A 26,274-nucleotide genomic window follows, 5' to 3' on the forward strand; every position below is an offset into this window, starting at 1 on the left:
TAATTAACACAAAGCAATTAATTAATTATTTAATTAATTAGTGAACACAATCCATGGCCAGATTGTGCTCATGACTGTCTCGGAGACCCTGGACAGAAATGATAGCAAACTTGCCACGTTTAGAATATGTTACAAGTACTTCCTTTCGATACATACCCTACAGTTACCTACAGTACTACTGTACCGTAGGACACTTGTATATATTATCCGGGCAATGACTGTACATACGGGCTCTACATAATATTCATGACGTAACTGTCGTCGGATTCGATGGGCTGCACTTTCTGTGGTATTGTCAGTGAACGATGAATTTGTCTAGTAATCTCAGCTGGTTCTTACTTGGTCGGTCGAACGCCTCGGTATGTCCAGAAGACTGTCTGAAGAGAGGTTCATGCTCTCACGGCACGTGTCTCTGTGAGGTAAGCGCTTTCAACGCAACAGATGTTGCTGTAACAAAGTGGGGAAGTACTGACCAACGTGTTGCGTTTGGTCGCATTTTCGGACTGGTGCTGACTGACGTCTTGCGGTTTCGGACAAATTCAGATGACGCGTGCCGTTTGTCACGTGCGTGTTGACCCCGCTCTCTCACTTCCTGTACGCTTCCCACTAAATTGCGTAAACTCGCTATTACCGATACACGTACATCGTGTTAGCATCTCATCAAGCGTTGGTGCGGTGTTGACAGTTTGTTAAAACCAAGCTTACTAACACCATAGGCCTACTATCAAATTGGAGGCTGTGTGTGGTCAAAATCTATTGTCTAGGACGGGCCCAGCGAAGTCAATGAAGGTGCATGTTTGGTTGAATTTTTGTACTTACCCTGATGTGCTTCTTGATGTTCTTGTTGATGGTTGGTGCATGATAAGGGGACATAATGCTGATATAACTGATGTCTAATAGTGCATTGAAGTGCTCCACAAAACGGTAACCATGTTAGGTTTCTAAATATTCAGTAAAACAAAATAGATAGCAAAACATTTTTTAATGTTTACACTTGAACGGTGACTTCAAATGCTTCTTTTGGAAGTACTCTCATAAAAGTCATAATTAGACTAATAAACGATAGAGTCTCATAGGAAATTAGTCTTAATTTAATGTAGTTTTTAAAACTTTATGAAAGTTTGAGTTAATTCACTATGAAAATGAAGAAGCACAAGTCCTGTTTTCTTGACTGCTAGGGGAAACAGCTGCTACACATATACTGGCACCTGCTGATTAATTAATAAACAGGAAGAGCATGAGAACGGGGCTGGACACATTGACTGGCATGTGAGATTGTAAACATCTCTTACGCTAATTTACACAACATACACAACATTCAGTGCATGGGTTACATTCCAATTGGCTGGTTGTTGGTCAGCTGGCCATCCACAGTGGTATTACTAGCCATAGCACATGTACACACACACACACACACACACACACACACACACACACGCACACACACATACTGACACACACAAAATGGAGAGCATTTTTCTAGGTGGGGTCTTTGATGCTACTCAGAGTTTTAGGTCGTGCTGTCGTATCCCTAGGTGCTTGGCCAGAGCATCCAAGGGCACTGACTTTGGTGCAGCCTCGGGATTGGACCTCAAGCCCACATGTACCTAGCCTCGACACTAGGCCTCCCTTTGCTTTCGGTGGTCCGACTGCGCGAGGATAGCAACGGGACTGTATCACGTGATGTTCTCTCCGAAAAGCAAAGGAATGCCTAGTAACTCATTATGTCACGTGAAAAGCTAGCCTGTCACCTGATCTATTTTGCAAATAATGGTTGGTCGACTGTAAATCACATTTGAGTTACTTCCTGATTATTTCCTCTGAGACATGCGGAGATCAGTAAACAATTGCCCACCTCACAGGTGTCATTTAGTGTGCTACAACAGCTTGTGTACCGACCCAAGAATATCGTTTGGGCGTGTTTGTAGCTTGCAAACAGTTCCAGTATTCTCCCTACATCACAGCGAGGGAAGGTATCACTTTATTCGTGTGCAGCGATTGCTTCTGGAGTAGCTTCAAGCTGACATCAGCCACGTAGAAATTTCACGCGTAGTCGCAATGGCTTTCGATCGATTCCGGGAGCGCGATGATAGTTTAAGACAGAAGCGTACATGTACAGTAGCCTAATCGATATTGCGTAGTCTTCTAGTCAACGACAAGAGAGGACAGAGTCTGCGCGTTGTCTTTTTGCGCGCGACATGGCCGTACAGTCTTTGCGCTCGTTTCTTTACGCTAACTAAACAGTAAGCAGCATCACAAAGGCCAGCATGCATAGTTACTGACTATATTTCGTGCCTTTCTGTTTCAACTCCGTTGGTATGACGGTATACCTGCTGTAAACGAAAACACACCTGATCTCTTTTTGCAAGTCTTTAGCAATATGAAACAAACCGACAAAGGGTGGGTTTTCCTAATGACATAATTAGTTAAGTTGTCACGTGACATAATGAGTTACTAGGCCTCCCTTTGCTTTTCAGTGAGAACATCACGTGATACAGTCCCGTTGCTATCCTCGTGCGGTCGGACCACCGAAAGCAAAGGCAGGCCTAATGTCGAGGCTAACAGGTACCCGTGCTGCATGATGTTCTGCCAAGCCAGCGGTCTTATCCACTCTTATTCCATGACCAGGTACTCATTTACTCTCCTGAGTCGAGAGAGGCAATTGCGTGTGAGTTCCTTGCTTAATGGAATTACGCCTGTGTCCATCTTGTACTTGAACTCATGACCCAAAGGTATTGGATGTTTCCATTGTTTAAATGCACTCTCTAACCAAGTGAGCTACAGATGTCACACACACACACACACACACACACACACACACACACACACACACACACACACACACACACACACACACACACACACACACTTTGTAATGCTGTCTGAATACTAACAATATCTTACATCATCAATGCAGCGAGACTGGTCACAAGCTTACACTGTAGCATAGCACAACTTGCTAAGCTGCATATGTAAGTTTGTGATGCTATGGGGTATTATTATTGGCACTGAAGTGGCACTGCTATGTGGTATTTGTACATGTCAAATTAAAGGTGCACACGCAGACACACCAGGGTTCTAGCCAGGCATACTAAGGGGTGGTGGGCCGCCACGCTTTACTCCTCAAAATGAGATGCCCGCCAGGCTTTGAGATTGACCTCCACGCCATGTGAACAAACATTCGAGGTGGAATTAGTGCTCACACTACAGCAAAGATAGTAAACAAAACTATGCACTAATAGACAGACTGACTACTCATCGTTGAGTGTTCACTTTGACCTTTTGCAACTTACAGAAAATGGTAGTAATATGCCTCAGGAGGTGTGCTATTACGGTGCTTGGAAGTCATATGGTTTCCATGTTGTGTGCTCTAACAGATCTTAGTACAAGCATGATGACTAAACCAGAAGCATCATAATTGAATGAGGATGTGGCATTTTATATAAACATACTTGTCCCTTACAAAACTTTGATATGCAAACAGATAATTCTCTTTCCACAAAGATCATCTTAAAAACAGCCAAGTTATTCAGACTAGATTTATTAATATGCAGATGAAGTCACAAAAAATCTTACCAGGGCTACGTTTTCAACAACCATAACCACAGTAAACGTCACCCCTTCAAAAGTCCACGCCTTTTAGGAAGCCACTCCCTATGGCGAAAACCTGGCTAGAACTCTGCACACCCACGCAAACTTGAAAACTTGCCACGATTTCAAGTTGCATCATAACGAAGCAGAGCAAGCGAACATCTTAGGGTGCACCACGTCCTATGACATACAGTCTTTATTCCTAGTTCAAAGAGAAGGCGAATCGCATTCTTGTCTGCCATCCTTGTACTTGACAGTTTGATAAAGCTAGCGACAAGTCTGTTAGGTTCTTTATCCACACATTTTCCATTTACTAAATAGCTTGCTGTTGAACCGATCATTTTCTTGTTGCATGTGACTTGGAAATGGGTGGAAACCAGAGCTTTATTGTATTAATTAACATGATGGCATCCAAAACTCGAAGCGTGAAAGTAGCCATGGAGAGGTGCCAGACGCCGCCGACAATGTGGATCGTACATCTATCGTGCATGATAGTACTAGCCTCAAGTTTCAGACCCATTTTCGGGTCGCATGCAACAAAGAAAAAATCGAGTAATCGCTTTGTCGTTCAACAGCAAGCTATCTCAAACTCGTAAATGGTAAATGTGTGAATAAAGGCACGATGTCAAGTTTGCATGAGTGTGTCTGTGCGTGCACGGGCACTTTTATTAATGAACAATACGAAGACAAGCAACAAAGGATTGGGACATATTTTGAGTTTTGGTAGTTTGTTGCAACTTTTATATGTTATGAAACTACTAGTTGTTTGCCAAAAGAACGGTACTACCTTTGTTAGGTGTTGCAAACCAAGGTTCTCTTTTGGCAACCCAACAGAATTCTAGCCAGAGCCGCCAATGCCGGCAAAATGCCCGGTTGGAGGGCTTAAACCGTGCTTGTTCTAGTCGGAGAGCCGTCAATGCCGGCTGTAGAGCTCAAACTATAGTTGTGTGCAGCAAAGTGATTGGTAAGAGTATTTCTTTTCGAAGAAGGCTGTAGACAAAGGAGTGTGTACCATGCTCTGTGTAGCATTATGAATGGCTTGATTAATTAAGACAGAGTCTAACACAACAAAGGCAGCGTACTATCTAAGCAACGCAACTACAATGAACTCAGTCAAATAACACCAGCCAGTAATTCAGTTGTCACTGTTGAGTTCTTGTACATCCTAACATCCCCTTACCTTAAGTTGTTATCTAGAGACACAAATTACAGGTGCAGGGTCACGGTCGGACATGCGCACTGCATCACTTTGAATAGGGTTCACTTTTCAAACACTCAGTAACCGCGAGGACTTAGACATTCTAATTTGCATTGAAGACAAAGCTATCTGAAGTCTCTCTATAGGATGATATTGCACTAAAGGTTGTGCTAGACCGTGTCTGGTTACTAAATTTTAGGCTTTTTAGATGTGTAGTTCTTGAAAGTTTTAAATCTAAAATCTCAAACTGATGTTGCACTGCAATTTCAGTAAAATTTGACAGCATCCTCGAACTTTGAGGGTTCCTCACACACTATGCACGTGACCAGAAAGCACTTGTCACATTCCCGTACGTAGCATCTGCCTTAGTTACGTCTTTCTCTGAGTAAGCAAGCGCACTCAGTTGACAGTGAGTAGCAAGAATTTCTATTGTTTTCAAGCTTACACTCGTGCCGCACCCATCAACACCTAAATAGCCAGCTTTGCAGCAGTTTTGTCTTGGACCTTTGCGCACGCCCTCGAACTTTGAGCCAGATCTGGGTTCTTACGCTATGCACGTGACCAGAAAGCACTCATCACGTTCCCATACATAGCATCTGCCTTAGTTACGTCTTTCTCTGAGTAAGCAAGCGCACTCAGTTGACAGTGAGTAGCAAGAATTTCTATTGTTTTTAAGCTTACACTAGTGCTGCACCCATCAACACCTAAATAGCCAGCTTTGCAGCAGTTTTGTCTTGGACCTTTGCGCACACGCAAACTATAAACAGCATTTGAAGGGCTTACTGGCGATCCAACTGATTTTCTTGCCAGGACAGTTGACAGTATTACGTGCAATAGCTACTACGCAAAAGCTACCTCACTTGAGATCAGCTCAAGTGCGCATATCCGACCGTCATCTTGCACCTTTAATACATGTTGCTAGGTACTGTTCATAGTCTTGCAGATACCCCAGCGTCTTTACTAATCTCTCACTTCGGGTGACCTTTGGATTGCTTTCAACTCCCACTGTCTTTTCTTCACTTGAATCTTCTCTTTGTTGCTCGAGCGTAACATTCCCATTCTGTTTCCAGCGTGTGTCTTGCTCCTCATGTGCTGATTCATCCATTTCTTCACTAACTGTTGGCTCACTTACTACTGATTCTTCATCCTCATGGGTCTCTTGCACTGGCTGCATATGTTTCCTTTGTCAATTTCAACTGTCTTTGGTTGCGCCTGTAGACCGTATTATCCTTTAATTGGACATTGTAAGACCGTTCTCCAACTTGGCAACAAAAGCTTCTTCCACTTTTTCCTTTGCCTGCTTACTGGTTGTACATGCACCATGTCCATGATGGCTAGTTCTTGTAAGTACTTGGCATTTTGTTGTAGCTCCTTGAAAATACGTTTGCACATTCAAAGAATACACTCACCAACAGGTCATGTTGGTTTTCTACCAGTGTTGTTAGTGGAAAATGAAGATTTGCTTTGTTGTTTGGCACAGTGGTAGCTCGACTGGGCTGGGCGTAGCATAATTATACTCGTGTGATTAACTAAGGACTTTAGATGCTTATAATAGTTGAAAGGTTACCTTGCATAGCATTGATCTGGTACACTTATATACTATGTTCTATCTATAATTGTATTGTATAGGTTTCACGATAGGAATGCCAGAAGTTTTAGATGGCTAAAGACTGACTTTATCTTGCACATAAATTAGCAATGAAATTTGTAGCTAGTCTTACAAGATGTTTTAAAATTTTGATAAAGCGGATATCTTTTTAATCTGTACTTTATCAGTGTAGTGGCCAGATCTAAAGTTTTGAATGGGCTAGGGTACAGAGCTGGTACTTGGGCATCCCACAAGCAAAAGACCAATCAGTCTATTAGAATATTAATCATGAATACTTCTGGTAGATGTTATCTTGTGAGTATCTGTAATGCAATCAGTTGCCTTCCTGTTTTCCTTTATAGCTACATCACTGTACATAACACAAATAATTAGCTACAGATATTGATATCTGACTGTTTGTGTAGGTTTCTGTAGAACCAGCTTTGGATCTGATGCATGCAAGTGCTTAGTTAACGCTGTTTGCTTGCTTCCTTTGCATAGATTACTTGGTATCTGTATCTTGTGAACTTGTATGCTTTTAGTTTCTTGCATTCTTACTGTTTCTGTATAGGTCCAGTACAGTGGAGCATCTTGTCAACACGTCAATCTTCCATATGTCATCTCATTTGGTTTTGTGTTTCATGTTATTTCAGCCGTTTCATTCCTACAACTGGTGAGTAAGTTACATGCCAGTGTATCCACGAAAGACAAACAGATGACAATGGTGTTAAATGAGAATACCAGCCATCTAGAAGACAACAGACAGGCAGGCAAATAGCTTCCTGTCAGATTGCAGATTATTGGGGGGGGGGGGGGATTACATGTACCATACACAGCAGTGTGCGAAATAGTCTTTTTGACTGACCACCGGACATCATGTCCTGACAATTTAAAATTTGCCGGACATTAGAAACGTCTGGTTGGACATTCCAATCGTGGCAAGTACTACTTATCACTTACAACTCATCATATATACATATAGATATATATTTTCTTTTATCAATACATTTTCTCCATTCTACTATAGTTTTCCAACCCCAACCCCAACACAACTATCTCAGATTAGCCCCAAAATATCTTCCCTACTCTCGAATGCTAGTCTCTCTAAAACCATCTTAGAATTATAAAGCCAAAGTTTGATGGACAACTATTGATGGAGGTGTGAGATGGCTTGGCTAACGGTCAGGTGGTTATGCAGTGCTGATCTTTGTGCAATTGATTTCGAAACATCGAGGCTGTGACAACCAAAGACCAAAAGTTTCAACCACAAGGATTATATACATTCTTGCCGGGTCCAATGGACACCTGCTTGGGAGTAAAGACCTTGCAACACCTCCTCAAGAAGTGTAGCAATGACACGTTCAAGCGAATGTGTACACACTCTGATCCCACCACATCTTTTTCCAACATCTGAGTTCACCACACTGGATATACAAGCACAAGAAACAAAGTGGTCTGGGTCGAGGCATATGTTTCCCCATTCAGATCTAGTTATTGTAGTGGATCAATTCATGACAATTATCATGGGTTGCCGCAGTAATTTGAGGTTGGTACATGTGTCCATGTATTTGTGTTGCCAAATCAAATCTCTTGGAATACACTGCACGAACAGGTTGATAAAGAACACTTGCCACTGCAGCTGGCTCGAGAATGCCTGACCAAGTGCTAGGTTTTTCATGGCTCTAGATGACACTTTGATGTTGCATGCCTTTGATAAAGAGTCATATGCATGCAATTAGTACAACCCACCTGACAAATTACTAAAAAAAGTCTGACTAAAAAGTAGCCATTGTTTGAGATAGCAATGAAGAGAGAGACAGACTTTCATCGCTTGCTCGACTCTGCCCTGCTTGGCGACAAACCCATCTGCATAAATTTCTGCATGCCCGGTCTAGCACAGCCAGCCCCTCCTCCTTTTGACTTCCGTTGGCGTGTCCTAGCTACCCAGTGAGTCTTGGAACGTCATCTTCGTCCGCATATGCGCCATACCTCTAGACGTGGAAACTGCAATCGTTCCAAGAACATGCAGTACGCTACACTAGTGGCAGTTTTTTTAGTTCAAGGATTTTGTGCTATCCTATCAACCTAATCATCTTCAGGTTCTTATAGCTCCTACAGAAACATTACACACAAGTATCTCTGAGTTTCCTATCCTGCCGCGTTCACGGTGTACGTCCTGTGGCTGTTCGCTGCATTTTTGTTGTGCACCTCGGAGCCCCAGCGTGTGTACTTGAGCTCCTACATCTGGGATTTGACAAAATACACGTTCAGCTCTACAGTACAGTACACGTACGACGCGTGGCTGTTTGCATTTGTTTTGTGCGCGAACTATGGAAACTAATTTTTTTGACATGACACTGGGATGTGCTGTAGGATGTGGGTTGCTCATACGGAATTCCACACCTGCCGCTATGTCACGAATGGCCGGACAAATGCTTCGTTCGGTCGGTAAATGTCCGATGTCCAGCCGTTATTTCGCACACTGCACAACAAACAATTATGCTACTTATTTTTAAATAGAGGTGATGGCTAGTCTGGTTAGACAATCGCGTAGTTGGTGACTACTGAGGTTGAGTGTGGTTGGACTGTTTAAGAAGAATTAGATATAGTAATACAGAAGCAGAGGTCAGTGCTCCTAGTATGTGTTTACTGTATCTTTGAACGAAGTTTGTTGAGACATTGTAAGGAAGTGTACTACCCATGCAAATGAGGCAAGACTGACTTGCTTTTTTTAGACAGGATGATTTGCATAGGTTGCCATGAGCTTGTAGTCTAATTTTGTGGTCAAAATATGGCAATGCGGTGTGTAAAATAGTCTTTGACTGACCACTGGACATCATGTCCTGTCAATTTAAAATTTTCCGGACATTAGAAATGTCTGGTTGGACATTCCAATCCTGGCAAATACTACTAATCACTTACAATTAATCACATATATACATACATACATATGTATATATATATTCTTGCCGGGTCCAATGAACACCTGCTTGGGAGTAAAGACCTTGCAATGTGTCCTCGAGGAGTGAAGCAACGACATGTGCAAGGGAACGTGTACACACTCTGATCTCACCATATCTTTTTTCCCCTAACATCTGAGTCCACCACACAAGATATGCAAGCACAAGGAACAAAGTGGTTTGGGTGGAGGCATATGTTTCTCCATTCAGATCTAGTTACTGTAGTGGATCAATTCATGACAATTATCATGGGTTGCCGCTGTAATTCGAGGTTGGTACACGTGTCCATGTATTTGTGTTACCAAACCAAGTCTCTTGGGATACTCTGCACGAACAGGTCGACAAAAGACACTTGCCACTGTAGCTAGCTTGAGGATGCCTGACCAAGTGCCAGGTTTCATGGCTCTACATGATACTTTGATGTTGCATGTCTTTGTAAAGTGTCATATGCATGCCATTAGTACAACCCACCTGAAAAATTGCTAAAAAAGTCTGACTAACCTTTTACAGACTTTCATTCCTCTGACAGCTAGACTACGCCCTGGCTACAAACCCATCCGCTTAATTAAAATTCTGTATGCCTGTTCAGCTCTTCAATTGTCGTACCTAGTGAGTTTTGGGAACGCCATCTTCATCGGCATATGCGCCACATCTCTAGACGTGGAAACTGCAATCGTTCCAAGAACATGCATTACGCTACGCTAGTGGCAGTCTAGCTGTGGTGTACCATGGTATTTAGTGACTTTGTGCTATGCTATCAACCTAATCATCTTCAGGTTTTTATAGCCCCTACAGAAAACACTACACATAAATATCTCTGAGTTTCTTATCCTGCCTCATTCACTGTGTACTGTACACGTATCTCTACGGCCTGTTGCATTTTTGTTGCACACGCAACCCTTGGAGCCCCAGCGTGTGTACGTAACCCACCACATCTGGGATTTGACAAATGCACGTACAGCATGCAGTACTGTACTGTACAGTGTACATGACAACACGTGGCTGTTTACGTTTGTTTCTTGCGCGAACTCCGGAAACTACGCGTTTGTTGACATGAAATTGGGATGTGGGTTGTTCGTACGGAATTTGACACCTGACGCTACGCTACCGGACAAAATGTCCGGCGAAATCACGAGTGGGTGGACAAATGCTTCATTTGGTCGGTAAATGTCTGATGTCCGGTCGTTATTTCGCACACTGCAGTGTCACTTCAATTTCTACATATGGAGTGGCTACAAACTTTGAACTTCTCATTGTGTAAATTGGTACCTTTCTTGGAGGGAAATACGTTGTTATTCAGTATCTCATTTAGACGGCATGGTGCATGCAAATATTTTTAGCCATTTGAAGTGACATATCAACAGGGTTCAACACTACAGTACTTAGCTAATCTGAATCCTAGCTAATCCAAATTACTTTGACGCCTTACCTTACATATCCAGATCCCATTAGGCCACCTGATCCGGGTTGCTGCCACAAGTCATAATCTGATTTTCAGCAAATGCATTTCTCTGACTATTTTACAATCCTGACAGGCACATTATTTAGAACTATGTAGTCATTACGGCTGTGTCCTTTAGTGCCACAAACATCAGCTGTACGTAGAGACATGTACGTGAATGTGAAAATGCGTATGTGTGGTCTGGGTGTCTGAGGTAGGTCATGACCTCCAAAGCTACGTGATTTGGAAATCCAAACAACAGCTTCACCAATCTGAACAGGGCTTGGCACGTGACGTTTTGGATTAGCGAGGTTCTACTGTTCTAGTTATAGCACCACAGAGAGAAAGCAAGGTATGAATGGAAAGGTTTAAGAAGACCAGCACACATTGTGCGGCTAAGCCAGGTGCAATGGACTGTGTTGATGGCTTCTGCTATGGGGGGAGCAGCATTGTAATGGATTTTGGGCAATGATAAAATTAGTGTCATTCAAGGAACCCGGGAAGAAACAATTTGAAATGGCTCTCGTATTAAGCATTATTTTATAGGTTTGAGTGAAGGTAGTATTAGTAGCAGTTATGTTGCTCTGCTGCTTTGTTGCTTGTTCTATCATAGTGCAAGTAAGTGTTTGCCGTACAGGTTGTGTTTAGCTTCGGTTTACTGAACTGGAATGCATGCAGTTAGTGGCTAAGCCAATGCACTACTGCTTGTTTTTCTTGACTGTGTATCAGCTTCTAGTGTCGAATTTCTTAACTAGAAACTCAAGAGTTAACACTTTTTGCGGAAAGTAGCAATAGTCAAATCTGAAATCAAAGGAGTAGTTAGATTTCACACCTACCAAAAATGTTCATGAGTAAATTGCTGTCAGTGAGTGTGCACATGCAACAGAAGTGCACATGTAATAGAAGTGCAATAAGAGTAGTGTTAATTAGAATTTTTGGCAGTCAGTGTTTTACTGCATACTATGTATGATTGACTCTTTGCATTGAGGTGTGATGTGGGCATTGTGAGATCTAATACTGTGTTTACACAAGCACGCATAGCGAGCTGAGTGGAACCGTGCCCGCTCATGCCAGCCCTCATTTACACGACACACTTTTAGAATCAAGCCAATGCTTCTGATAGACGTGTTTTAGCGTGCATTATATACTTAAATCGACAAAGCTCGTGTTATCTCGTGCTTGCAATGGATAGAAAGAAGTGAAGCTGCTTGTGTATTCTTGTCTATGGCTTTACAACAGTTAAATTGGAAACTTAGTAGGATATTTGTCAGATTACTTCCTGTTTAGAGGAAGGGTACCTCTGCCTCCAGTCGACTGTTGCAGCAGCGAAGTTCAAGAGATCTGTTGTAATTTTTGTGGCATGGGCACTTGTCCTTTTTAATTTAATTCTTGATAAATGTACACTTTGTATAACTGAGCATGCGCAGCTCCCATCCCAACACTGGTAGCATTTGTATGACATACCTCACCTGAGTTAGCCCGTGCTGGCTCGACTAGAAATGCTGATCCGTGTTGGCTCCCCTTGACGCAGCTTAGCCCGTGGTTACATGTGCCGTCCAAAGTGAGCCAGCATAGGCTGGCCTGTTTATAAATGCTTGTGTAAACGGGTTATATAGCTGACTTAGTACGCATCTGTGTTTTTCAGTGGCAAACACATAGGCACACATTTATCTACTGTGCTGTTGTTATTGACAAACTGGTGAACAAACCTAAACTGTTGTTCATATTTTGATTAAATTTACATTTCTGTAGATTCTCAGCATAATATCTGATTACCAACAAAGCACAAAATGTCGTGTAAAAACAGCTTTTAGGATGACGACATCAAAGTGTCTCTACTTATTTACAGGACTGGCGACTCTTTCCAAAGGCCTTTATTTTTCTTTAATGGTATTGTACATTGTATACATGTTGTGTTGTAGTGTGCCATTTATGTTTGTACTTATATGTTTGTCTGTTTGCCTTGTTATGTGTGTTATGGCGTGTGAGTTTTGTGATGTCTGCTTTTGAGCTTGCTTGGTTGTTGTTTGTCTGGCGGCTGTTCTCTTTGTACGCTTTTTGCCAGATCATACAGAGGGTTGTTGTTGTTTGTTTGTCTGTTGATCAATTGTCTTCATGATATGTATGTTTTTATGCATTTTTGTGTATGGTATGTTGTTTATAGTAAAGTTCTATACTGTAATTAGTTTGTTTTGTGTGCTCGTTGTAATTGTTGTACATGTCTTTACTAGTGCATTTTTGTTGCATAGGAACATATCCCAAATCAGTGGTCATTGAATCTGGAGAGTACGTACTACCCATTCGTTCTGGCAAGTGTAGCACTAATTGTGTGCTTTTGGGCTGAGGTGAGTTGTGCCTAGATAGGGTTACTTTGATAGATTTCCAGCTACACTGTTTTGCTGCTTGGTAGTAGCTGGAACAATTACATGTGTTTCTTTCTTTGGTTCTTGCCATGCTTCGAGGTCTGATTGATTGACTCTTAATTGCTATGATCTTTGAGAGTGGCAAGTGCTTAGTAGCGCATCATCAGTTACTGACTTTACTATGTAGTTGTAAGTGGCATTTTTGTGCCTAATGTATCATTTCAATGTGAACAATGGGTAGATGATAAAGTTGATATAATATGTAGGCTTTGGGGTTGTCTTTGAAGGCTTAAACTCTTGCAAATTGGTAGGATTTATTGGGCAGATACCATGTTGCAAATGCCTTTGTTTAACTGCTACTTGAGGCACTGTATGGTCTAGGAGATGAAATTACATAAATTAGTGATGGTTGGTAGTGGTATCTTCTTGTTTGCTTGTCAGGATTGTGCAACGTCCTTCTATCAGTGTCAATGAGATCAATGAGATCAATGATGGCCTCGTGGAGCCAGGTGTCAGTTTGGCAAGATAATTCATCTTCCAATGTTGGTTTATATATGCTATAAGGCGAACACTCAGTATGTAGTAATCCCTACTTTGTGTTTATGACATTATTATACAGGGGTGGCCAAGTTTGGATAACCCTCTGCTGGTGCCGGTTTGGCACCAAGAACGCATCCTGGTGCCCAACTGAAATGACACACTCACATGGACAGACCTTTGCAAGACTGGTTTGAGACTACCTACCTACCTACCTACATAGTACATACATACATACGTTTTATACATAAATGTATGTAAATGCTGCAGCACGTGGACTAAGAGGAGGCGTGGCTGTGATTGACACTCATAATGCCTTGTGTTCATAGAATCAATACTCTTCAGTCACAGTCATGAAGTTATTGTCTGCTTTAGTGGCTTCAAGCCTTGGTATCAAATCTTTTGCTTGCTTGATGCCCAAGACCAGTCTCTCGTGCTATCTGTGGCACCATAGTGCCAGTTGGGCACCTCTGATAATAGACTACAATTTGTTTATTATGTACAATGCTATTGTTTATGCATTGCTGCTCTACTGAAGCTAGGAACTGGCTATGGATGCTTTTGAGTTGTCTTCAGGATTAATTTATATAGATCATATTGTGGTCAGTAGTGGATTTAAGTGAATTTTTATCTTTCATGCAAGTTGTTTATGCTCTGATCAATGATGTTGTATAATTGTGTGTGTGTGTGTGTGTGTGTGTGTGTGTGTGTGTGTGTGTGCGTGCGTGCGTGCGTGCGTGCATGCGTGCGTGCGTGCGTGCATGTGTGCATGCGTGCGTGCGTGCGTGTGTGTGTGTGTGTGTGTGTGTGTGTGTGTGTGTGTGTTTACAGAATTGTTGAGTAACAAGGATAATAGTAATTTTGTGCTCATGCATTTTGCTTTTTTGTTTGTTGCAGATCTACATGAAAGGAATTCAGACTGGTGGTTCCAGCTTCCTTCTTCACTCTCACGTTGCATATTCTTCGTTTTGTGGAGTTATCTACACTTTGTTAGGAGCTAAATGGATTGTGACCGAATTTGTAGATGATGCTGCAAAGGTCTGCTGGCTTCACTGTTGTTTCAATTACGGCTTATATACATGTATGTAGACTGACAGATAGACATGTAGTTAGTTGACTGGGTGATTTGCAGAGAGATGATCAGATCGACCAGCAAGGAATTTGTTACAGTTTACTAAAGCATCTGATAGATATTTAGACATACAAACAGAGGAATGGGGAAGCAGGTACTGAATGATTTTGGACTATAATGTTTGATTTTTTGGAAGTCTGAATCTAGCTTATTTATGGTAATAAATAATATACAGTCGATAATTTATAAATAATATGCAGTCGATAATTTAGAAGGCTGACTTTTTTCTTAACACTGTTACTACCAAATTGGTGTACTGAGGAGAACAAGAAAGTCAGGTACAGACAGAAATCCTATTTGCGTGTGAACACTTTGAGTTTGGGAATTAGAAAGAAACTGGAGTCTGAGCATTCTCACACTAAGTGTGGCATAAATTTTGGAGTGACAGAGGAATACTACAAATTATGAAATTTTTCTTTTTTGCATTTGAACAGTGTCAGATTTTATTTTTGCCTATGCAAATGATCAGTCTAGACTGGTTTTGCTATTGTATTGGCAAGTAGCAGTTGCAACATCTGACAAGAAGCCTTCTCCTACAGTTAGAAACACGGGCTCATTTGGTTTGCAGTTTCAGAACTGAAAATGAGGGTGTCAGAACTGTTGGAACTGGCAGAACTATAACTAAATTGAATGAAAAATCTTCTTGTGAACCAGAATTGCTAACCGAAACAACGTCAACGCCTACTACTACGACTTCATCAGCTACCAATCTCAACTACCAGAGAGACTTCAACTAACAGCGCCACTTGTTGACCTTGTGATGGACGCTAATCTTTCTCAAACGGAGCGCTAGTGCACGAAACTATGATAGTTACGAAGTATCAGTATTTCTGTCCGCAAATATTGCGCCATCACTCTTCCGGGACGTGCAGAAAATAGGCGAGTCAGTCGCAGCCTTGAATTTCCAGACCAGGGAGCACACCGTCAGTTCTAGCAATTCCAGCTTCTTGGATTGAACTTTCGGAATCAGTTCGGACAGTACCAGAACTAAATCGAACGCAAGTTTTAGCAGTTCTCTAGTACTGCTGGAACTGCAAATCGAACACGCCCATGATCTTTTGTGGGGTTGTTCCAGCATGTGAAATGTGTACTGTAAGCACTATTATCTTTGTGACATCAGGGTAAGACTTCATTCTTGTGACATGTGTTAGTGGTCAGAAGCAATGTAGAAGTGGCTCACTAAAGCAAATCTTTGGGTGGATGAGAATTTGATTATAATATTAATGTCACTTTAAATTCACTCGCTTTAATTTTGTCTTTTTAAAGAATTGACGAAAATAGGGAAAGTCAACTTTTTTTGAAATTTTTGGCTCAGTAATCTATTAGCAACTCTTGAAGTTACAACACTAGCAGTGCACTGCAGATGTGCATTGTCAACATTGTAGATAGAAACAGACAGTTCAAATTGTGTTAGAAACTCAGTAGAAGAACATTGTAGATTAGCTGTACGAATGCATTTACTGCTAATAATTTTAGATTAAAGGAGATTGTGGTTGTAAGTGTTATGGTAATTATACAAGTGTGGTAGATGTGTAGGTACTAGTAGTTTGAAGACATCATGACGTCTGCTGACAAAGAGATGTAGAGGTAGGAGACAGACAAAGATAGCCATGGCAAATGCTAATGAAATACAGAAACGGATACAGGCTGAATTGGCTAATTGCCAGGCTGGTGGGTGAAGTGCACAAACAGACAAGTTTTTACTTTTAGAAAAGTGCACAGAAGACTAAATCTTGTTACAACACAGAAGACAGACACATGGACATGGACGTAGGCACCTGAAGGATGCTTATAAAATTGAACAAATATGCAAAAGACAGACGTATTTGCAAACAAGGAGTTTTGTAATCAACCAAATTAACTATCTTTCCATAATTAATAATAGATACCTATTTTTTACAGAACTTAATATTGTGTTTGTTGTGTGTAGGATCACATTCACCAGACAATTGAATGTGTGTGGGCAGGTCTCATGTTGATAGTTTTTGTATTCTTTCTTATCTTTGGAGTCGAACTATTTTTCAAGGTGAGTTTTGCAGCATATAGTAGTCTTATTGTTTGTCTTGTGACGCCTGTTGTATGTTGCTGCTGCAATTAATGTAAATGGACATCCAGACTTTCATTTTTGAATCTGCAGCTCATGGTATAGACTCGTATTAACCCTTTAACTCTCGTGGTTGTTCCTTGTATGTTACAACAATACCAAATGGGTCTCCGAGGTCTAGGTTTTGATATCTACAACACATAACACGAGAGAAGTCGTAGCAGTGTTATTTCCGTGTTTGAAATATGTCTGGCAGATCTGAAAGAGCCACAAACATACAACTTGCTATGTTCACGAGTTGGAAAGTAGATGATTCTTTGGCTTTGAAACTTATAAACCTGTTTACACGAGCACGCATAGCGAGCAGAGCCGAGCCACGCCAGCTTGTGCCAGCCCATTATTCCAGCTCGTGGTTACACGACACACTCCGTAGAAGGAAGCCAATGCGTGTCACTAACGTGCGTTGGTTCCTTGAGCTTGACATAGCTCACATTAGTTCACGTTTGCAACGGACATAAGCCAAGCTGCTCGGGTATTTTCTCTATGGCTTTACAACAGTCATATTGAGAATGCGTAGGACATATACGAGACGTCGTAGGTCTATTGCCAGGCGACTGTTGCACACATGCAGTAACAGAGTTCAAATGCTAAACTTCTTGCTCATCTTGGTCGCTTCCTAACAGAGTCTGTCTCGCTCCACGCTATTTGTGCCATTTTTGCGTAGAAGTATGACGTGTCGAAAAGGGGTCTGGCTACGCGAGACTACCAAATGAGCATGCACGGCCCGTTTTCCAGCATGCTATGAGTTTACACGATGTATTTGACCCGAGCTGGCCCAGGCTGGCGCGCACTGGCCTGGCTAGAAATACTGAGCCAAGCAGGCATGGATCGGCCCGCGTTTACACGACGATTACAAACCAAGCTGACCCGAGTGAGCACAGGCTGGCCTGCTTACAAGTGCTTGTGTAAACAGGGTATAAGAGAGAAGACGGCCATGAGTTGGTTGTCCAGGTATGGTGTAAGATTATGAGAGCAAACTATCTAATGTGGACTGATAACACAACATCATGGGTTCAAGCAGCGCTAGACAACTACATGAAGAGTCTAAGGAAGATGAAACTGAGTGTTGGACTGGAAACTCTTGGTTTCAATGATGGCAGTTTGGAGCCTTCTTCCAAGACCTTACGTTTGGACCTTGATCCTGATCCATCTGATTCAGAGGCAGTAGCAAGTGGTGACTACAACATAGAAACTCTTGATCCTTTCTCTGATGTAGATGTGGATTAGGATGGCTGTATCTAACTAATGCAGATGCCATGGTAGCCTATTGCATTTACTAAATTATAGCACTTGTAGCATTTATCTATTGAATCTGAATCGTAATCAGCAAAGTTTTAGTATAATGCTGAATTGTTGTCATTAGATGTGTGACTTTGAGTGATACCACTCTCCTTTAACAATCCAAGAGGGCGATTTGTCACTCTCCTTTGATTTTTAAATGTGAAGGTCTGCTTCGTTTACTTCTTGCACGGCTGTCCGATGATTGATGGTGTCCGATAACAGGGGCGTCGCTCTACCTAGGCTGTACATTTTAATTGTCTTGATCATGATCGCAAAACGACGACTACCTATACCAGGCCTACATACGTAATCTAAACTACTAGGAAGTTTGCGTGTTTACTTCCATGACAACTAGGGTTTCAACAAATACGTATTGTCTAGCTAGGACTCGGCGTTTCAGTAGACGGTCTGAAAACTCCGTTGGACGTGTTACTCACGAACGCGAGGCACCAAGGATACCATACAACTAGTTAATAAATATTTTTATTGGTTGGTGTTATACTGTGCATGGCTCAGCTGTTTTGTTGTTGTTATACTGACTCTTATTGGCTGCAGGTTCGTGGTGCATTTGCTACTGACACTGCACATTTGAATAATCATCAAGTGCAATGCTCACGATTTGGTCTTGTGAGCCAAGCTCTATTCCAGGTTAGGAGTATGTATTTTGTATGGTTCTGTGTGTATTTTTGTGCGGTTTTACTCCATTTATTACTTGTTGTGTCTGCTCATGTTTTTGTTTATCTGTTATATTTCTAATGCAACAACCAATGACAGAGTGTGACATGACAATAGAATGCAGAACACGTGCTTTGATGAAGTGGTGTTCAATTAACTTTTATCAAGTATTACTCAGTCACAGACTGTTTTCTATACAGTGTAGTGCAAGTGCGTTTGTGTGTTTAATTACGTTTGTTAGTTCAACTTCGTGGCTCTGCACCTTGATTTAGCTGCATTATTTGCATAGGCTACTTCCATACTTTATGTACACCATCTTAACCTGATCATCAATGCTGATGTTGTGTGTATCCGTTATGTGTTAGCTGAGCACAACTTGCATTGTCAAGCAGGCTACTTGGTTGTGTTGTTGATTTGCTACTTGACTTGCAGGTTCCATAGACAGCTTTAGGAGTGGATTGCTGTATCATGCAGCCATTGAGACAGACAAGAGCAGCATCCAGGGAAATACAGTATTACCCTGCATTTTGCTGCGTGCATGCCAGTATAAGTGAGGTTTATCGAAGCGTACATGAGGTAACTAAGCCAGCATGTCGGTATAGAGTGGGTAAGTGCTGGTGCAATGGGGTGTACAGTACTGGTGAAGGCGAGGCGATAGATATTAACATTGTGCACACGTATGTCATGATGGCAGGGCTGGATGGCACTTTTGAGAGGCAGGGGAGAGACACAATTGCCGTGGAAGAGCATCAAACAAGCATTGGCGGCCACAGTAGTCTAGCACATCGAAGAAAATCATATACCATTGCCATAACACTGCACGTACATTGAAGCAGTTGGTGAACCCACATTTTGCTGCATGCCGGTAAACCCTGGAGTATAACAGCACCCTGTTCAACTTCAGCGTATACTGGCATGCAGCGAAATGCAGGGTAAGAAGGTACGTAACGGTAGGTTTGCAAGCGCAGCAGCTTTCATAGTTATGTCAGCAGTGCTGGTGTGAATTGCAAGAACATGGATGAATTTGCATCAAGTCTATCGTTGAATCTTTTACTATTAGGCAAAGTGCAAACAATGAATGTTTATATGGTCAATGTGTAAGTTACAGTCCTTTTTAGGTTTATTAGCATTTGTAACTGTGTTTCAAGGTGTAAGCTTGAAGTGATCAGTATTTTTTCTATGTAAGTCTTTTTTAGTTGGGTGTGGCAGCTCTACTTATTATTGATGGATCAGATTCGTATCTAAGAGATCGGCAAGCTGTTTCCCTTCGTTTCATCTCTCACTGTAGTAATTGACTGTCGGTCTGTCTATAGTTCTTCAGTGCTTGCAAGAACAGTTTATGACATTGTATTTCGTATTATGGAACTTGCTATTGCTTTATGGTTTCCTTGTGCATTATGGAATTGGAAAAGGTTGCTGTAAAACTTGTCTGCTCGTGAATGATGTTTGTACCTTATTGTGTCATTGTCTAGACCCGAGAAGTTGTGGCTTATTAACCCAAGGCAGCTGTTGCAGCAAAGTGAAGAGGGAGAGTCAGATGAGGTTAATTAATGTTGTGATGTCTTATTAGAAAGGGGTTTTGACACATTTCTGTTGTGGATTTGTTGTATTGGGGGAGATACATATTTTTACTGCATTTAATCAGTGTATCAGTAAAGCATATTACTTTTTCAGAATACATTAATGATTTGGTAATATAGTAGTAGAGGGAGATGGCTCTCATTACACTACGTTATTGTACTAGAGGGTCTATCTGTAGCTCTTACTGCATGTAGGAGATAGCTAGATGTGTTTGCACTATCGTATGTCTCAGTGGGCATGTGCAGTAGATGTACACGGTTGTGTGTGTGTGTGTGTGTGTGTGTGTGTGTGTGTGTGTGTGTGTGTGTGTGTGTGTGTGTGTGTGTGCATGCGTGTGGTGTGTGTGTGCGTGCATGTGTGCATGCGTGAGCGCACGTGCGTGCGCGCGCGCGCACACACACACACACACACACACACACACACATCTTGCATATGTGCATGTATAGCACAAATGTCTTCATAGAACAGTGCACAGTATGACGTGTGGCAGACAACAAGCTAGTGCTTGGTCGTGCAGCAAACTGCTGCTGAAGCAGTGGTTGTTATCACTTAGATTGCATGAGAACAGATCACTTCTAGCACATCATAGTGAGCGAGATCTGCAAGCTGATGTTTTGAAATAGACAAACTAATTTGTGTGAAGGTGAATGATTTTCCAGCACGTTCCTTTTTTTTTAGTAAAAATGAAACCATATTGATCAACAAGCAAGGTACACCTCCTTCAGTTCTGCACACTACTAGTATTTAGATCTGCTGAATGACTCACAGTAGCACTCTTTACTAGCATCTACCATACACGAGCACATGTATGACACATTTATGTCATCATTTCTTAAGATGTTGGCACAGCGTGGTACTTTACAATTTTATTTCCATCTGTACTGTGCTTTGGTGGAAACAAACTTTGAAACATGAGTAATCACTATGACAACATTCATTACAGATCAACTTGTAGTTTTGTGGAAGTTCCCTTTAAGTGATGACATCTTTAAGGAAACTATTTGGCTGAGTCAAATTTAACTTGAACCTGACTAGCATTAGTTGTGCTAAATGCAATTGGCGTGTACTGAGGCTAGACCATGAGACAAGTTTCAGGTTACAGCCATTTTTAATTTGTATTTGAAGTCATGTGTAGAAACAGTTAGTGCAATATTGGAGCTAAGTGCTCTCACTGTAGTAATTACCAGATGTTGTGCAGTGTCAAATCAGTGGCTTTTGACAGAAGAATTATATACTCTGTATTCTGTGCCTCTAGAATACCTGGATATGTCTGTACAAGTATTTGGCTTGTCTAGTGAAAAAATTAAAGATAACAGAGGCATACAGAACTAGACTAGAAAAATACAGGAGGCAAGGAGAATCAGCATAGCCATAGCTATTCAATGCAGTTGTGAATACACCTGCGGCTTTAAACTTGGAGAGTGTAAAAGCTTGTATGAGTGAACTGTGTGAACTTTGAGGTTTATAGCACTTGTGCATATAACTGGATTCCATTCTGTAATACTGCTGTCATTTGCAACAGTGTAGACCATCAAAAGTTGAAGTGTTTTTTTGTTTTTTTCCAAACATGGATAGGGAAAATTTGCATAAAACACTTTATTTGTGGAAGGAGACAATGGTGACTGTTGTATGGAGAGATCCATTTAATCAATATGTTTACTAGATGACCACACAGTTTTCTATATCAATATTCCATTTTATTTCTTAGCATTCGTTTCTTGTAAATTCACCTGGCCTCACTACATCTTATGCATCAACTGAAACTTCAGTGCAAGGTATGGTATACACACATTAAATGAATTAACATTGACATTTTTTATTTAATTTTGACAGCTTCTGTAAGCATTGGTGATGAATGTTGGATTTGCTTGGACAAAGATTTATTGAAGGGAGAATCACTGATGATTCCAGCTAACTGTAAATGTCACAATCCAGTCCATCATTGTTGTCTCAAGAAATGGATTCTAGAGGTAACGTTTACTGATCCTGCATGTAGGTTTGAAGCATGCTTGTTTGTGCAAGATTGTACAGTACGTACCTCTTGGAGTCTTTTGCGAGTGGTGTGGGTGGGTGGGTGGGTGGGTGTTGATGTACATGTTGGTGGAGGCCTCTGTAGCTCAATTATAAGGGAATGGTATTGGAGTAGAAAAATCAAGGAATGGGTCACAAGTTCAAGTCTGGGATGAGAATATGTGTAACTTCCTTGGGGAAAGAAAGTTGTTCACAGTTGCATCTTTGGATTCAGTAGTATGAGTACTTTGTCTTTTGAGGGGGTGGAAACCCTCTGATCTTGGCTGTGTTGTTTCAATATTTTGTCTCATCTGGAATGTAAAGGTGCCCACTCACGATTCACACCCATGCAAACTTGAAATCATACCTATAACCACACATTTACTCATTTACCAGTTTGAGATAGCTTGCTGTTGAACGACCAAGCATTTTCTTGATCTTTTTCTTGTTGCATGTGACTTGAAAATGGGTGGAGCACAGAGCACTAGTATGATGGCATCTAGACAGGCATCTCATATGAGGTTGTAGACTAGCCTATCAGTGTACCAACGCGTACAGCTGACTTGTAGTTGTTGGCTTTCTGTAGAAGAAACATTGCTACCGCATCGTCTGTTGCTAAGTGTAGGCTATTCCTCAATTTTAGCCAGTGTTTGTAAGTATCATTTAAAGATGTTCCCTAAGATGTTCTCCTGTTTTGCTTCATTATGATACAACTTGAAATCAAGTTTGTGTGAGTGTGTCTGAGCGTGCGTCATGAATCATGAGTGGTACCTTTAAGTTCAAGATCTTGAGGTTGTGCCATACTTTTGTGATTATCTGGCTAAACGCCATGTAGAGTTGTTAGCACTGGCTATAGTTCTTCACCTAGCACACAGATCTGTCCTATGGCAGGCTGCCATTTTTCTAATAGAAGGGCTTGATAACTTGTCTATAATTTATGTGTAAATTGTCCGTATGTTGTGGTGTGAGGGAAGGTGAGTGTGGGTGCAGGTAATACCTGGTATGCCACCTATTGCAGAATTTCACAGATAAACCCTGGGTTACACAGATAAGCTGCTGCCAATCAGTTATAGATGGTACCTATTTGTGATGGTATTTTGTCTGTCTGTCTGTCTTGGTACTCTGTTTTTATTGTTACATATTAGAGATGATGTTCAAATACAACATTTTGTCTGTCTGTTTGTGTGTCTGTTTGTCTGTCTATGGCTTTGTTTGCTGATGATTGCTTAATGTATGTTCTTGTGTGCATATGTCACTGGTTTATTCTCTTTTAATCTATCTCTATATCTATAAAAAAGTCTGATTTGTCTGTCTGTCTGTCTGTCTGTTTGTGTGTTTGTCTGTTTGTCTGTCTGTAACATCAATCACGCCAAAACTCCCAGGCCGATCGCCATGAAACCGTGCATGAAGACTGTGTTTCACACCACATTGCAAACGCTTGCTTCGGCATTTAGACTGTCCCCTCTCGAGGAGTCGACCCCAAGTGAAATCTCGCAATGACGTGACTGTGGTGCGACTTCGAATTTTGACACATATGATCCCCATGCACATGCCATGAGAGACGGTCAATTTCCCTGTCTGTTTGTACCCCTGTCTACTAGCGGATGGAAGAGAGTCATGCATGGGACATATGTTGTTATTACAGTGGCAATCAAATCCTCTGGCTATCTTCTTACCACAATCACATTATCTACTACCAATAAGGCACATTACAGGGCCATTGATTCTCATAGCTAAACGATAAACTGCAAGCTGCATGCATCATGCATCATAACGCGAAAGCATGTGAGGACAGCGTGCATGACTCTAGGCTCTTCTACAACATGATTTTGCATTCAATTAGCGTAGATGTGGTGTCGTTTTACACGCTTACGCCCACCTTGCCCAATTTGTAACTTCCACATTTTCATCTTCATGATGAACAGTTACTGTTCTGCTTCTGCACAAGCTATATGAAGGAGAGCTGTGAGTGCGTTTGGGTGGGTCTTTAGCTAATTAGATAACACGTTTGGGTCATGCACCAGGAATGAATTATTCAGGAGTGTGTTTTCTCTGCCCAATAACTTATTAGTATATAATGGGAGCTTGTGTTAATTACTGTGCCCAGACAAGGAATGGGCTAAGGAGCTAGTATGTAATATAGCAAGTTTTCTGTCTTTTTTTGTTGTTGTTGTATATATATGATATCTTAACTTAGCTTTTGTTTGTGATTCTCATCACTTACAATGTATCATTTGTTTGGTATGTAATTCACCAATTGTGAAGATAGTTACTTGAGTCTTCTATGGTTGCTCAAATGTCCTCCATCTAGACTTTAAAGTCTTTGAGTTACAGGTGTATTCAACAAGCTTTCTCTGTATGTATGATGGTATTATTTTTTATAGAAACATGCCAGCAGCTCAGGCTCTGAGAAGCCATGTTGTGCCATTTGCCACGAACCGGTGAGGCTTGCAAGTCTAACTACTTGTTTGTGTATACTGTCCAACTGCAGATTTTTCTAGTATGTTATCTCTGTCCCTACATCATCAGGATGGCTATTAACTGGCTTAACTACAAGGCACTGGTTGACTATATGTGGTCTGGTTGCAGCTTTATGTGGGCTCTTTGTCTCTGGTCAACAAACTGTTGACACGAACTGGCCGAATGTCGTGAAGGTTTTCGTGCTAGGACTAGTCATAATTTCTAGCCTTCTTTGTATACGGTAAGCAGCTTATGCATTTTGAAGTGTGAACTTTTACTTAGTTGTAGTACATAGCACTAGCTGGGGCACCTTGCAAATACTGCATTTGTAAAATATATATTCATACTCAGCCTAACTGATAGAAAACTGTTTGAAATTTGAGTAACTTATTGTTTTATTTTTCACTTTTTGGTGTAGAATTTTAGTGCAGAACGTAATGAATGCACTGCGTCGAGCAAGAGCAGCTGCCATGATGATTCGTGGTCGACTGCCTTCAGAAGAGGCTACACTTTGATACAGATACCTAGAAGACAGTCAGATTTGTGTTTACTACTTGTAGTGATAATTATGTGACAAATGTATATTGCTGTGCTTGCCAATAAAGACTGTAGGCTGCCTAGATATGAATTATTTACTGGTGCTATATTCGATTGACAATGTATTGGACAAACTTGCATTCTCAATATCTCACAGCTATTCAGCAATATGAATGTCTTAGAAGGAACTGGATTTGTACCAATGTCTTGTAGGCTCAATTGGACTGGCTTTGGCATCTCCAAGTACTTACATAACTGCTGTTGGTACTACCGCAAATATAGATTGATGCACTGTGTAGCTTTAAGATAGAGGACACCCTTGGAAGCTAGATCATATTTCACAAATGTATTGTGACACCATTTTTTCTTTACTGAATGTAGTATGTATGTTGCAATGTAGTACAGTTGGTGTTTGCTAGGCTGCTCCTGACAACCGAAACAAACACCATACATCTTGTATTTGAAAATCTCATTAGCAAGAGCTAATGCATGAGTTCATCACTAGTATACACATACATGTGTACACTTGAGTATTAGCTTCATCTCAACCATTGTCATAGTGAACTTGTTTAGTGCTCAAACTCTAATGTTGCAGCGAGAGAGTGATCAGAGTGTGATTCCTGACATCAATTGTTGTCACTGAATCAAGAACAATGTACATTATTCACTACTTGTACCCAAGTGTAATAAAAAATTGAGAAGCACATTACAGTGCTAAACCGTTGGCCGGTATATGTAATCACATCTCGTCACGTGATAATAGTCATACTGAGGTTAGCCCAACCCACTCGTCTCAGCTAAGGTTTCCAATGCATT

At 41.2% G+C, this 26,274-nt stretch overlaps 1 protein-coding gene across 1 annotated transcript; it reads left to right on the plus strand.

Moving 5' to 3' along the window:
* On the plus strand, positions 1 to 25,598 carry LOC134198219 (uncharacterized). The gene is made up of 15 exons (XM_062667576.1): positions 1 to 419; positions 6,949 to 7,050; positions 12,531 to 12,668; positions 13,028 to 13,123; positions 14,576 to 14,716; positions 16,741 to 16,836; positions 18,751 to 18,843; positions 20,067 to 20,122; positions 20,184 to 20,282; positions 20,343 to 20,412; positions 22,160 to 22,226; positions 22,285 to 22,421; positions 24,846 to 24,902; positions 24,963 to 25,162; positions 25,340 to 25,598. Exons 1-15 carry the CDS (start codon positions 306 to 308, stop codon positions 25,434 to 25,436), a joined length of 1,563 nt encoding a protein of 520 aa, XP_062523560.1. The 5' UTR covers positions 1 to 305; the 3' UTR covers positions 25,437 to 25,598.
* The last annotated feature ends 676 nt before the right edge of the window (positions 25,599 to 26,274 follow it).

The sequence above is a fragment of the Corticium candelabrum genome, chromosome 2, assembly GCF_963422355.1.
Source record: "Corticium candelabrum chromosome 2, ooCorCand1.1, whole genome shotgun sequence".
Lineage (NCBI taxonomy): Eukaryota > Metazoa > Porifera > Homoscleromorpha > Homosclerophorida > Plakinidae > Corticium > Corticium candelabrum.